The following is a 14,480-nucleotide window of genomic DNA, read 5'->3' as shown; positions in this document are numbered from 1 at the left end:
CGCAGCCCTCCCCCCCCCCCCCCCCAAAAAATAAACAAAAACAAAACAACACCATTTGGCTGGAGTTAGGGTTGTAACCTTCATCAAATGACTAGTCTGTGTTATAGCAGGGATGGTACATATCTTACGTTCTCTGACATCAAATATTAAAGTAACACTCTGGTTTGTGGTTACACTTTACTCATTTATAACCACATGTGGTAATATATTCTATACATGACTTGGGTCATGAGATGAGCAAGAAAAGGAAAACCATAGCAACTCCACTATTCATGATGAAGAAGTGGTAATCACAAATACTTCTAGATCCCCATGGTAATAGACCACATCACCATTAAATCCCACTGTGAGCGGAGGAATCCTAATATACTTACTAGAACATCACATTACCTTGCTTGAGTTCACATTAAATGGGTAGACAGCGATTTACATGAAACACACATGGACTGTTTAATAGGCCAGATAAATTTCTTTCTTTAAGCTATATATATCAACATACACCGTATCAATGAGGGCTAAATTTTTTTTTTTTACTATCCCTACGCTGGACAGGATATAGACATTGTTTTACTTTTTATTAGGACTACCTCCGTGTCCTAAATTTCATAGATTTATGGTCCTTCTTTCTTCTATCTGCCATAAGTGTGTGGTGACACAGAGCCCTGTGTTTAGGTTATGTAATGCATGCTTTTTTTAAATAGACTTTAAATCTCTTCCTCCGTTTTTCTAAATTTTGTAGATTTTTGGACTATTGTCCTCCCTCCTTCTTATATGTGCCATAAGTTTAAGATGACACAGATCCCTGTGTTTAGGGCATGTAATGCAGGTTTTATTTCATTTATTTTAAATGTCTTGAGGACTTCCTCAGTGTTCTAAATTTTGCAGATTTTTGGACTATTGTCCTCACTTCTTCTATCTGCCATAAGTGTAAAATGTTGCATAATAAAGATATGTCCTCTATGACCCACACATTTCTTTCCATTGCTCTCTTTTTTGAGTCTTCCCATTCTTTCAGCACAAGTTTCCCTTTAAATAGGAATAGCTGAACCAGAAATGATGATAACTGTATTACTTAGAGGACGCATCTGTGAAACAATTTAGCTGCATTATTGATCATTTTCTTTGGTCCACAAAGATTCTTCCTCACGATTTTACAGGGGACTAAACATACTTTGATGTGTGATTCGCATAGAAGGCCTTTGCTTGAACATTAATGTAACCTATATACATATTCCTGTTGTGCTGGTTCTCTTTATCATTTCAACACAGAAAATAAAAGCAGTCAGTCAGTAAAAAACAACAGAAACAAGTAATAATCCTTTTCTGGCCTTTTGATGATTATTTATTTCTTCAAATATTGCTAACAAGTCTTGTGAAAATGATTCAGGTGCACATATCAAAGAATGCATCCTACAAATCTTCTATCTAATTTCCCATGAACCAAGGTGACATATAATACCTATGCTTAGCTTAACATTATGTATAAATTAATATAAACCCCTAAATGTTGCTGGTATATCATGAATGGTATGGCAGTGATTTACTGTGTGTCAGTGAAGGAGCCCTTTTCATTTTATGTGACATGACAGATAGAAGGAGGTCACCAGCTTCTATGTGTGGTCAGAGGTCTACAATTTGGCTGTGGAGCCCTTGTCTTACAAACATTAATAGACTGCGGCTTCCTCACTCCAGCACATGGCTGAGAAGACCTCATATGTAACATAGAAGGTTGAACCTCCTTTATATCTTTTAGTAGTGGCAATGTCTTTGTAACTTTGAGGCAATCCTGTTTCTAAACTGGTCTGCTCACATAACACTGCAGCGCTCTCTGTGCAGTGCTCCCTGTAGGCAGATGCTGGGAGTTTTGCTTCTGCTTCTTGCAGTGGTGCTGATGAGAATTTCCTTGAAGAGTAAGAGGATGTGCCAGTTATTGCGAGCCGAACACTCCAGGTATCCACATTTCCAGTTCTTCTTCACCAGTACAGAGAGAACATTCCGTGGAGCAAAACGAAGCTTCTGCTGGTCTCTCTTGTTTCCAACTACAACAATCACCGGGGGCTTGCTTGTGCTACAGCAAATGACAAGCAGAAGACGGCGTGAAATATTTGCTTTGACGGATACACCAACTGGGAAGCAGAGGGCAATATGCATTATAGATGTGTTGTGTTGTTATTAGGCGATATTGCCATTATTATATTATATATTGTATTATTTTACTATCTAGAAGCAAATTGGCTCATGCTTGTAGGCTGTCTTGCCTTCCTCTGGATCAAACACATACAACTCATACACACACAGTGGTTAAACTTGATGAATGTGTCTTTTTATACCCTTATCAATTATGTAACATAAGTAAAAGGATTAAAAGCAAATACATGCACTCATTTTATGCCACATCACTTGTCTTCAGTATGTACCTCATTTTTGGTTACTACATGAGGAAATGACAACACATCGGTTCCAGGTCTCCCTCCAATGATGTACATGCAGAAACAAACATGGATGCACACAGTACTAATATTAAGAGCTTATGTAAGATATAAAGATAATATTGGTGACAGATGGACTCTGATAACCAAAACACCACAGTACTAATATTAAAAGCTCATGTAAGATATAAAGATAATATTGGTGACAGGTGGACTCTGATAACCAAAACACATACATGCATTAGCCTTAGACTTCCCATTTAGGGCAACAAGAAATACAATTTTCTTTAAATTTAGATGAGCACATTATGTATAATATACATTTAGGGGGTTATTCACTAAAGAACCGCAGGATTTAGCCAAACGTTCGGCTAATCCTTCGGCTTGCTTCGGCTTCAGGAACTCTTCAGTATAGGTGAATGGAAGGGCTGCTGTACACGCTATTCACAATAGCCCGCACAGCAGCCGAAGTAAACAGCCGAGCCGAACGCACATGCTTAGACTCGGCACAGCCAAATCCCCTGCAAGTTGTCAAAAAATAGAATTTAAAAAAAAAGACCCTTTAGGTCTGGTAGGAATGTTAGGAGTGACCCCTGATGTATAAAATAAAATTCATTCCAGACCCTTTAGGTCTGGTAGGAATTTTAAGGGGGACCTCAGGGCCCAAAAAAGGAAAACAAATTGGGGTGCCCCCTAAAATTCCAAACCAGACCCTTAATCTGTGCACAGGAAAAGGGGGGGGGGTTTCACTCGCTACCATTCACCCCTATTCTCATAGGGACCGAACGGCAGTGAGTGAATAGCCAAATGCTGCCGAAAGGCATTCTGCTTAGTTATTCTGCTCACTACCTCAGAAGTAACCAGCAGAAAAAAAAAATGTAAACAAAAGAATAATAAAAAAAGAACTGCGTGGGGTATCCCTCTTGATCCATTCCAGACCCTTAAGGGCTGGTAGGAAAGTTAGAAGGGACGCCAAGGTAAAAAGTTTTAAAAAAATGCGTGGGGTTCCCCCCAAAATTCCCAACCACCCCCCCCCTCCTCCCTGCACCATACCAGGCCACATGGTATAGTTTGCCAGGCTATAATGAACATTAATTGCCATGATTAAATGCGTCCCCAGCCTTTTTTACGCCTAAGGCGGCAGGAGTGAGCTCTGGTGGTATCCTCTGAGAGGGCGGGGGGACTATAGGGGGGGATGGATGGGTGTGTGGCATTTGCATCATCTGGCAATTAGTGACAACACTGGTTGCCTGGAGCTGGGTGGGACAGGTTCTAAATGTAATTTACTTTCATAGGCATGGAGCCATATAAGGTCAATGATGTCAATTCATCCCATCCCTATGCTTACATCAAGGGATGGGTGGGAAATTACTCAACAGCAGCTAATTGGAAGGCATGAAAGGGGCTTTCTTCCGTGTTCGGGAGGCGATACACCCTGGTTCGGAATAGCTCAGGTTCGGACCGCGTTTGGAGACAAAGGAGATCCCTGCTTCCCTTTCCCTCTCCCTATCAAAGCACACCCTTTACTTGGTATCAGCAAGGGTGCAAGTGGATAACGTTTTACAGTGTTCATTATGCCAGTACTGTACCCACTGGCATGTTGGCTGGAGACCCCACCCAGTAGGCAGAGGGCTATTAGAATATTCATTACTGCAGGGCATGCTATGTCATTCAGGTGCCCTGTGTCCAAAAAAAAAATCTTGCACCAGGGCCCTTTGTTCCTTAGCTCCGCCACTGCTGTGGACCCCTCCTTCAGGCTTTAGCTGGTGTAATGATATCAAAAGAAAAAGCATATCTTGCTGCAGGAACAATGTAAGCTTCAAAATCCTGCTGGGGCACCCTATGCAGAGGAGGAGAGAGGTTTGGGGCTACATTTGCTTTGTGCCCAGAGATGAGCTTTAAACAAAATAGCAATTGTTTATAATACACAGTGCTTTTGCAAGCTAAATGTCATTCAAACACTGCTTTAAGTGAACTGTGTTACAAATCGGAATATAGTGCATAATGCATTATGTAGATCATTATATTATATATGCATTATTATATATAGATCATTATGTGTGAGCAATATAAATGTCATCATTACATTTCACATGTGTATATGCTTTTATCAGGAGGGTGGTAGTGTTGCAGTTGTTACAATGCAATGGTTATAGACCTTCTTTATGATCTCTAACATCCTTATATTTTCCAGTAATGTGAAATAAAAATATATAACCCAAAGCTATGACGGCACTGTCCATTTGGAGGGCAGCCATACTGCCAATCTCTGTGAAATGTACAATCGCCAGTAAATGGAAACCAATTGATTATCTCATAAAGAAAAATGCTTTTAGAAATGAAAGAGAACATTAGAACGTTTTACGTGTTCATATATTTTCTCTACAATTCCTGATCTCCTTTTATTGATTTCATACTTTTAATTAATCAAATGGAGACAGCACTTTCATCCAGAATCCCTTAGGGCCCATTTATTGCTTTGCAGTACATTTGCGCATGTGTTATGTTGCACCTTAATGTGTATTCTATTAAGGCAACCCATCCAAATGAATGTGTGCCAACATACCTTAATATGCTGACAATTACACATGACCCTTTTTTGTGCTGCAACACATGGCAATGCACTACAACACAGAACACAGTTGCATTGCCTTGGTGCACTGGTGTTACATGTGCTCTACCACGCATTGTGGTAACACGCGTAGTAGGACACACATTACTGGAATACAGAAGTGTAGATAGACCTTTAATAACTCTGGACTGTTAGTAAGACCCTCACCTGTCCAGGATTTGCTGCCTTATTTGCTTCACATGGTGGAAACTCTCAGGGCTGCAGATGTCAAACACCAAGACAAAGACTCTGCTGTTACGGAGTCCCCGAAAACGTGGATCTATCCACTCCTGTGGGAAATAACAAAGACAGGATAAGTTATGTTAATGCAATATCTGCGCCTTCATGAGTGCCTACAGTACATAATGAAAAATGACTGCCATTGCACATTGAGATGAGAGCCTACAGTACATAATGAAAAATGACTGCCATTGCACATTGCCACTGCAAATAATCATCGCCATACACAATGGGTATAACAAAGCTATGGGTGGTAAATGTCTCTGTGCTCATTCGGATCACTGAACTACTGGGGGCAAAACTGATGTCTCTCTCTGTCCTGGCTGATATTTGCAAACAGTGCACCTGTACTGAATGGACAATTCTATTTTCTAGGGAGAAAAGGGAATGTTCACTGAATAATCTGGAAATAACATGTATGTGTGATGGTAAAACGTCACGTGTAATTGTTGGTGACTTTCTCCTTCAAATATGCAGTGTTTAAATTGGTTGAATTGCTTGAACATATCTGTGTATGGCCAGGCAACTAGACTCATGATGAAACCCACAGTGCTTAATCAGCAGAATATCTCATATATTAGCCACAAAATCAGAAATCTAAATTAAACTTCTATATTGCCATACAGTGTTTATGTCAAGCAGTGAGGAGTAATATCTATTGCATAAAGCTGAACTCCAGGCAAACAGACGTTTTTTGGCTATCCAGTCCCCCACAGCTCTGCCACAGAGCACAGCCCTGCCTGGAAGTATAGGAGACCTGTATTCTCTCTTCTGCAGATACATAACACTTATCGGTCTTGTCCCTCCCCCAGCCTGTGACTGGACGGTGAAAAGAGAAGCAGCAGGTACTAACACAGCCCTGCCACAGAGCACAGCCCTGCCTGGCCGGACGAAAGACATGATTTTTCCTTGCTGCAATAACTAACACTATAAAATTTACAGGTCTTGTCCCTCTCCTAGCTGCACAGTGAAAGAAAATGACTGGTGAGCAGTGCACGTCTTTCTGTCACTATGCTCTCTCCTCCTATATCTCACATATCTCTACATGTATTATAGTATACACTATATTGCCAAAAGTATTGGGACACCCCTCCAAATCATTGGATTCAGGTGTTCCAATCACCTCCATGGTCACTCACAGGTGTATAAAATCAAGCACCTAGGCATGCAGATTGCTTCTACAAACATTTGTGAAAGAATGGGTCGCTCTCAGGAGCTCAGTGAATTCCAGCGTGGTACCGTGATAGGTTGCCACCTGTGCAACATGTCCATCCGTGAAATTTCCTTGCTACTAAATATTCCGCGTTCACCTGTTAGTGGTATTATAACAAAGTGGAAGCAACTGGGAACAACAGCAACTCAGCCACGAAGTAGTAGGCCATGTAAAATGACAGAACGGGGTCAGCGCATGCTCAAGTGCACAGTGCGCAGAAGTCGCCAATTGTCTGCAGAGTCAATAGCTACAGACCTCCAAACTTCGTGTGGCCTTCAGATTGGCACAACAACAGTACGTATAGAGCTTCATGGAATGGGTTTCCATGGCCGAGCAGCTGCACCCAAGCCTTACATCACCAAGTGCAATGCAAAGCGTCGGATGCAGTGGTGTAAAGCACGCCGCCACTGGACTCTAGAGAAGTGCAGATGTGTTCCCTGGAGTGACGAATCACGCTTCTCTGTGTGGCAATCCGATAGACGTGTTTGGGTTTGGCGGCTGACAGGAGAACGCTACATGCCTGATTGCAGTGTGCCAAGTGTAAAGTTTGGTGGAGGGGGGATTTTGGTGTGGGGTTGTTTTTCAGGGGTTGGGCTTGGCCCCTTAGTTCCAGTGAAGGGGACTCTTAAGGCATCAGTATACCAAGACATTTTGGACAATTTCATGCTCCCAACTTTGTGGGAACAGTTTGGGGATGGCCCCTTCCTGTTCCAACATGACTGCGCACCAGTGCACACAGCAAGGTCTATAAAGACATGGATGAGCGAGTTTGGGGTGGAGGAACTTGACTGGCCTGCACAGAGTCCTGACCTCAACCTGATAGCACACCTTTGGGATGAATTAGAGCGGAGACTGCGAGCGAGGCCTTCTCGTCCCACATCAATACCTGACCTCACAAATGCGCTTCTGGAAGAATGGTCAAATAATCCCATAGACACACTCTTAAACCTTGTGGACGCCTTCCCAGAAGAGTTCAAGCTGTTATAGCTGCAAAGGGTAAGCCAACTCAATATTGAACCCTATGGACTAAGATTGAGATGCCATTTTCTCCAGTTCATGTGCGTGTAATGGCCGGCGTCCCGATACTTTTGTCAATATAGTGTACCTTGTTATCACAGAATACTGTGGGACAACTGATTGGCTCCCCGTGCTGCTTCTCCCACCATGAGCTCTGCTTTACTGGGATTGCAAGATACTGCTACAAGCCAAATTCAGGTAATAACATTGCCTGCATTTAAAAAAAAAATTATGCTGTATTTATGAATACCGAACTGCATTAATTTGTGTCTTTTATATCTACATAAAGATCATCTTTAATGAATAATGTATGGCCAGTATAAACTTCTCTTTTCTACTTACACTAGAAAATGACAGCTCATGTTATATGTATTTTAAATCTTAATGCACTTCTTGGCAATGTAAAGATACATAGCAGAACCTGTAAATATTGTATATGTCTTCTTCAACACCTGTGAAATGTACATTTAAACACTTCCTGATCGTGCCAAAAGTTAGCTTCCTCCCATCTCCTGCACCTTCCTGTTGGCTGATCACTATGATTGGTGACTTTACTAGCCAGTAGGTTGGTAGTTGAGGAGGAAAGCTCTAGACCAGGGGTAGGCAATCCTGGCACTCAAGCTGTGGTAGAACTACAGCCCCCCTGAGGCATTGCGAGACTGACAGCCACAGGCATGACTCCCAGAGGCATGATGGGATTTATAATTTCACCACAGCAGGAGAGCCATTGTTGCCAACCTCTGCTCTAGACACTGCAAGATGGGACAGCTAAAGGAATCACCCCATCCTCCCCTAAATTTACCATCTATTCCAATCCTAAATTAACCATGAAATAGCTTCCCCTAACACCTAAAGAGGTCACGATTGTGCAAGAATCTGAGCATTTAGTCTAAGCTCTCAAGGGCGGGGCTAACTATTATTTTGAATTATATTGTAACTGTAATGTCTTCCTTTTATTGTTAAGTGCTGCACAAACTGTTGGTGCTATATAAATCCTGTATAATAATAATAATAATAATAGTATAATGAGTCTTGTATGCCCTTCAGGGCCGGATTTCCCACAAGGCCAACCAAGGCCTGTCCTTGGGGCAGCAGGGAGTAGAGGGGCAGCAGGGGTATGGGATTCCCGGGACATGCAGTTCCGGGCGCCGGGTGGGTAGTTGTTTTCTACATTTAGCCCTGCTTTGGGCAAGCAGAGTTAAATGTACAGCGGGGAAGCCACTGCTTGTTTTGCACAAGTGATTTTGGTGGCGTTGTCGCTGAGATAACTTGTATGCAGCCTGAAGGTCTGCCATTCTCTATGGGGGGGGGGTTGGTGGGTAGGGGGCCGCATTGATGAACCTGGCCTTGGGGCAGCAGAGAGAGAAAATTCGGCCCTGATGCCCTTACTATGTTTTTAGTTCTTAACTTCTTAATTTCTATATCTTCCCATTATCCATCTAGAGCACAGTGGTGTAGTGGTTAGTGCTTCTGCCTTGCACTACTGGGGGTCCCTGGGTTGAATCCTGGACAGGTCACTATCTGCCAGGAGTTTGCATGTTCTCCCTGTTGCTTGCGTAGGTTTCCTCCGTGTACTCCGGTTTCCTCCGGGTACTCCGGTTTCCTCCCACACTCCAAGAGACATGCTCCGGTATAAATCAGCCCTGTATGTATGCATGTGAGATAGGGACCTTAGATTGTAAGCTCCTTGAGGGCAGGGACTGATGTGAATGTGTACTATGTAAAGAGCTGCGTAAATTGTTAGTGATATATAAATACCTGTAATAAATAAATAGAGCAGAGGTGGGCAAATTCCAGCCCTCCAGCTATTGTGTAACTACCTATCCAATGAGGCACTGCAAGATTTTCCATCCACGGGCATGACTCCCAGAGACAGATGCATGTTGGGATTTGTAGTTATACAACAGCTGGGGGGCCACCTCTGCTCTAGAGTCGCTCAATTTGAATACTATAAAACGAGTCCACCTTCCCTTTGATAAATGCACATTGGGTACCTATCTGTGTAAAGAAAAAAAAAATATATATTTCTAGACAATACTTTTTTTAATATATAATTAAATAAAAGCTTTGTTTTATGCCATACTGGTAAGATGCACAAAAGAATGAACACATCATCCTCGTTCTATTTGGTATCTCATACCTTTAGACATGCTTCTTCATTTTGCATTGCTGGCTAGAAAAATAAGACACTGAGCTGTGTTTTATAGTAAAAAGGAAAATGGCCACAAAGAAGGTATAAAGAAAAATGCTTTCAATGTTGATGATTGCTGATTCAATGTATATAAACCAATCACTTGTTCGTATAAAGGTCCCTATGGCTCACAGAGTGTTGGATAAATGAATGACATCTGGACATTACTATATTCTGCTACCATGAGAAATAAACAGACCTTCCAGCAAAAAGTACATAATGCAGAGAACAGGCTGCGGTGATCGTAATGTCAGAAGGATTTAAATGCGAGCAAGTTTATACTCATATCATATTTGCCTTTAGATTGACATTTCCTGGATACATCATCATATTTAGAAGAGCCATAAGTGATCACTATTAAGGTCTATTTTTGCCATTTGATGTTTCCATACTGGATGAATGCTGGTAACCACAACGACACATAGAAAACATTAGTTCTCTATGTGTCATGTTCACACTACAACGCTGCGTTTATATGCGTTTTAGTTATATGCGTTAAAATGCAACTTTTGCATTTTATCACAATGGAATGCATATAAATGTATATAGTTACATAGTTACATCATATTTGAGGTTGAATAAAGACATAAGTCCATCAAGTCCAACCTATTGCGTGTATGCATTTATGGTTGAGCTAGTGTGTGCGTGTATATGAATCCATGTGTGATCCTGCTCCTAGGAGCACCTGTACCCCTGTACATTAAGGTCTCTTAGGAAATTGTCCAAGAGTTTCTTGAATTATTCCACACTCTTAGCTGAAATCACTTCCTGTGGCAGCGAGTTCCAGACCCTAACCGCTCTAACTGAGAAGAACCCCTTGCGCCCCGTGTGCTGAAATTCTTTCTCCACCAATTTTAGGTGGTGGCCTCTAGTCTTTGTTATGGGGTTAACCGTAAAGAGTTTGTTAATAGTGTTGCTGTCACCATTGAACATTTTTCTTGTCTCATAGCTCTCGTCCTCCAACCCCTTAATGAGTTTGGTTGCCCTCCACTGGACTTTTTCCAGCTCAAGGACATCTTTTCTGAGCACTGGTGACCAAAACTGGACTGCATACTCCAGATGAGGCCGAACCAGTGATCTGTAAAGTGGCATAATTATAGACTTGTCCCTGCAGTACATTCCCTTCTTAATGCAAGATAGGACTCTGCTCGATTTGTTTACAGTAGCCTGGCACTGCAAGCTATTCTTCAATCTGTGGTCTACAATGACCCCAAAATCTTTCTAAATTTCTGACTTCCCTAGTGGCACACACATAAGTGTATAGTCCATTTGCCTATTTTTAATCCCAAAGTGCATTACTTTGCATTTATCGACATTGAACTTCATCTGCCATACAGTTGCCCACTCCCCTATTTTATCCAGGTCCTCCTGTAATGTTACAGTGTCTAAGTCCATGTGTATTACCCTCCCAATTTTGGTATCATCAGCAAATACTGAAACATTGCTATCCACTCCCTCCCCGATATCATTAATAAATCTCCTTCTTGGAGTCGTGTAAGCATTTCACTGCATATCATACTTGTACGATTATGTATGTGACAAATAAATAAATCTATCTATCTAAAATCTATCTATCTAATCTAAAAAACAGGTTAAAAAGCATGGGGCCCAGCACAGAACTCTGGGGCACGCCACTCATGACTTCAGCCCAGTCTGAAAAGGTGCCATTTATCGATACTCTTTGTACACGTTCCTGTAGCCAGTTTTCTATCCACGTGCACACTATTTCATCTATACCCATAGATCTCAGCATAAAAACACATATAAATGCAACACACCAAAAAAAAAGAAATTTTCACCTTTTAAATTGATGTTGGAGGAAATACACCTCTTTAAGAGTTTCTGAAAGGTCACATTATATTTATTCTGGTCTGCAGACATTTTAACAACAAGAAACCACAAGAGATATTCCAAGGTCAGTAATTTGGCAGATTCCGGGAACTAGCCTGGTAACGTGCGAGAATAACCGACTTTATAGCAGCCTCACCTGTCCCGCGGATCCAGGGTATCTAGGCAGGTTAGGTAAGTCCAGGATGAGCAGCTCATACATCCTCTCGCTGAGCACTGCAGAGGCTCTGTGCAGCTGCCGACTCTCAGTTGGGGTGTATTCCTCCTGGAAGTCCTGGGCTACAAATTGCCGGATGATAGAGGTCTTGCCAACCCTGGGTGCCCCCAGTACTGCCACCTGCACCGTCTGCGCCATCTTCATACAAGCATATCTGCACCTATCACCTCTTCTTACATGACCATCTCCAGCCATGAGCTGCTATTATCTGAGCATTATAAACTGATGCGACACCCTCATTCTGACATCTGTAAGAACAAAGCAATTACATTTATGAAAAACACCAATCGTACATGAGGACCATAGAGAGGAATAAGCCTCAAAGCTCATTAAGACAGGTAAAAGAAAATGTCAATGTCATAGCTTCCATGAAAAAAACAAACCTTTCACGTCCTGAGCATCTGAAATGATCATGTTCACATTATGAGTAATTACTAAAGCAAGGTCACATCTACTGATGCAGAATGATTAATACTGTTGTCCCAAATGGCAATTTTTTTTTAAATCAATTGCACCATCAGCAAAGAACAGCTTGTGTATTGACTGACACCTTTAAAACAGAAGCGGTAACACAATTGATGTAGTGGCATAAAGGACAATATTTGAAGTATTACTGATAATTAATGGAGTGATCATTGGGATGAGCCTTGTCATTTATCAGAACGGAGGATGGATGGAAGAGGTGCTGGCAACAACCGATGGGTCATTAGATTTAGGAGTCATCGGTCAAGGTCGTCGCAGCACTGGTGACTGAATGCTGTGCTGGGGGTGAGTCAGGGCACAAACAGATGATGAGTAATGCAAAAAAACAAATAACATTTTAGAAGCATTCCATCTCGCTACACAAGGAATAAATAATGACCCTTTGTATAGATGGATCTATATTTTATCTGGAGGATGAGCGATGGACACGATACAAACAGCCTTGTTCTTACCCCCTGTGCCTTTCTGCGCCCAAACTTGACATACAACCATTAACCTTTAGCACCAGGGACAGCGACAGCACATCCAGCCAGCATCCTCCTATGCACTGACTGTATACCTTTTCCCTCCTCCCCCTTGTTCCATTCTTGCTGAGCACAGCAGGATTGTGGGGCACGTGCTGCAGAATACAAATAAGCCCCCTCCTCCCCTTGTCTAAACTGCGGCATCCTATCATCAACACTTTCTACTGGGAGACATCGATCGTTTCCATTCTGCAGAACTGGCAGTGTAACTACTTTCCAGTTACCTTTATACAGATCACCTGCCTATCATTACGGAGACCACTATCCTGGATACAATTCTGAATTATATTATGATAGTGCAAGCTTTTATCTGATTTCCCAGTATTTACTATTGCAATTGTAATCTGTAATCGCATTTTCTCCCCCAAAAATAGGAAGGTTAAACATGATTAACTATAACGAATAATCTCCATTCCAATTATAGCCTACCAGAATGATTTGTGTTGTGACTAGGGATGCACCCGATCCCATTTTTTCCAGACCAAGTATGAGTACCGATACTTTTCCTTAAAGTGACATTAAAGTAAAAAAATGTTTTCCGTCCCCCCAATGTTAATGTTAGCACTTACCTTAAATGATGTCTCGTAATCCGATCTTCCTCTTCTTTCCAGCCTTCTCTCCAGCAGTGCTGCGGGTGTCCGATCCATCGCTGACTCCTCTGTCCTTGCTGGCACTTTCTGTTCCGCGGTATCTGCATGCGGGTGCACGCGTGCATAGACTTACCTTGCGTCTCGTCTCGTCTCCCGACCGAAAATCCGAACTGCGCATGCGCCCGCCCCAAGATGCTTTGCAGCTGCCCGAGCAGTTTCGGATTCTTGGACGGGAGCGAGCTACGAAGACGGGGTAAGTTTAAGCCGCTGTTAAAGCGGGTTTTGTTTTAAGAAAAAACTTTGCATACATCTACTGCTTGCTAGCCGTAAATATATATGCAAACAAAACGGAGGGTTTAGAAACCCTTTAAGTACTCACCGATACCAATTACCGATAACTTTCTTTTTTAGTGTCATGTAACAGTTTTTCTAAAACAATGCAGACTAATGATTTTAGGGCGGTGGTGGAGCGCCAGGGCTTGGTCGCAGCTGCAAATGCTGCCACCATGGTAGTACTGCCACTGACTCCAGGCTTTAGAGGGACTATAAATCCCAGCAATACATTATACAGCAATGCAGAATACCACCAGCTATAGAGGACTACAAATCCCAGCCACGCATTATATAGCAATGCAGAATACCACCACCTATAGAGGACTACAAATCCCAGCAACGCATTATATAGCAATGCAGAATACCACCAGTTAAAGAAGTCTAGGAATCCCAGAAATTCATTTTACAGCAATGCTGAATTTCACAAGCTATAGAGAACTACACATCCCAGCAACCGATAACTTTCTTTTTTAGTGTCATGTGACAGTTTTTCTAAAACAATGCAGACTAATGATTTTAGGACAGTGGTGGAGCGCCAGGGCTTGGTCGCAGCTGCAAATGCTGCCACCATGGTAGTACTGCCACTAACTCCAGGCTTTAGAGGGACTATAAATCCCAGCAATACCTTATACAGCATTGCAGTAAACCACCTGCAATAGAGGACTACAAATCATAGTAATACATTATACTCCAATGCAGAATACCACCAGTTATAGAGGATTACAAATCCCAGCAATACATTATACAGCAATGCAGAATACCACCAGCAATATAGGACTACTCA

At 42.1% G+C, this 14,480-nt stretch overlaps 1 protein-coding gene across 1 annotated transcript; it reads right to left on the bottom strand.

Annotated features, from left to right (window-relative positions):
- Positions 1-1,747: 1,747 nt before the first annotated feature.
- On the bottom strand, positions 1,748-12,838 carry RASL10A (RAS like family 10 member A). The gene is made up of 4 exons (XM_018570192.1): positions 12,702-12,838; positions 11,689-12,014; positions 5,209-5,330; positions 1,748-2,068 (listed from the first exon to the last, which is right to left on the bottom strand). Exons 2-4 carry the CDS (start codon positions 11,959-11,961, stop codon positions 1,807-1,809), a joined length of 657 nt encoding a protein of 218 aa, XP_018425694.1. The 5' UTR covers positions 11,962-12,014; positions 12,702-12,838; the 3' UTR covers positions 1,748-1,806.
- Between the last annotated feature and the right edge of the window lie 1,642 nt (positions 12,839-14,480).

This window comes from Nanorana parkeri, unplaced genomic scaffold (assembly GCF_000935625.1).
Source record: "Nanorana parkeri isolate BGI_ZX_2015 unplaced genomic scaffold, ASM93562v1 scaffold1476, whole genome shotgun sequence".
NCBI classification, from domain to species: Eukaryota; Metazoa; Chordata; class Amphibia; order Anura; family Dicroglossidae; genus Nanorana; species Nanorana parkeri.
The sequence above is the reverse complement of the archived record's forward strand: the minus strand, read 5'-3'. Positions and strand labels throughout refer to the sequence as shown.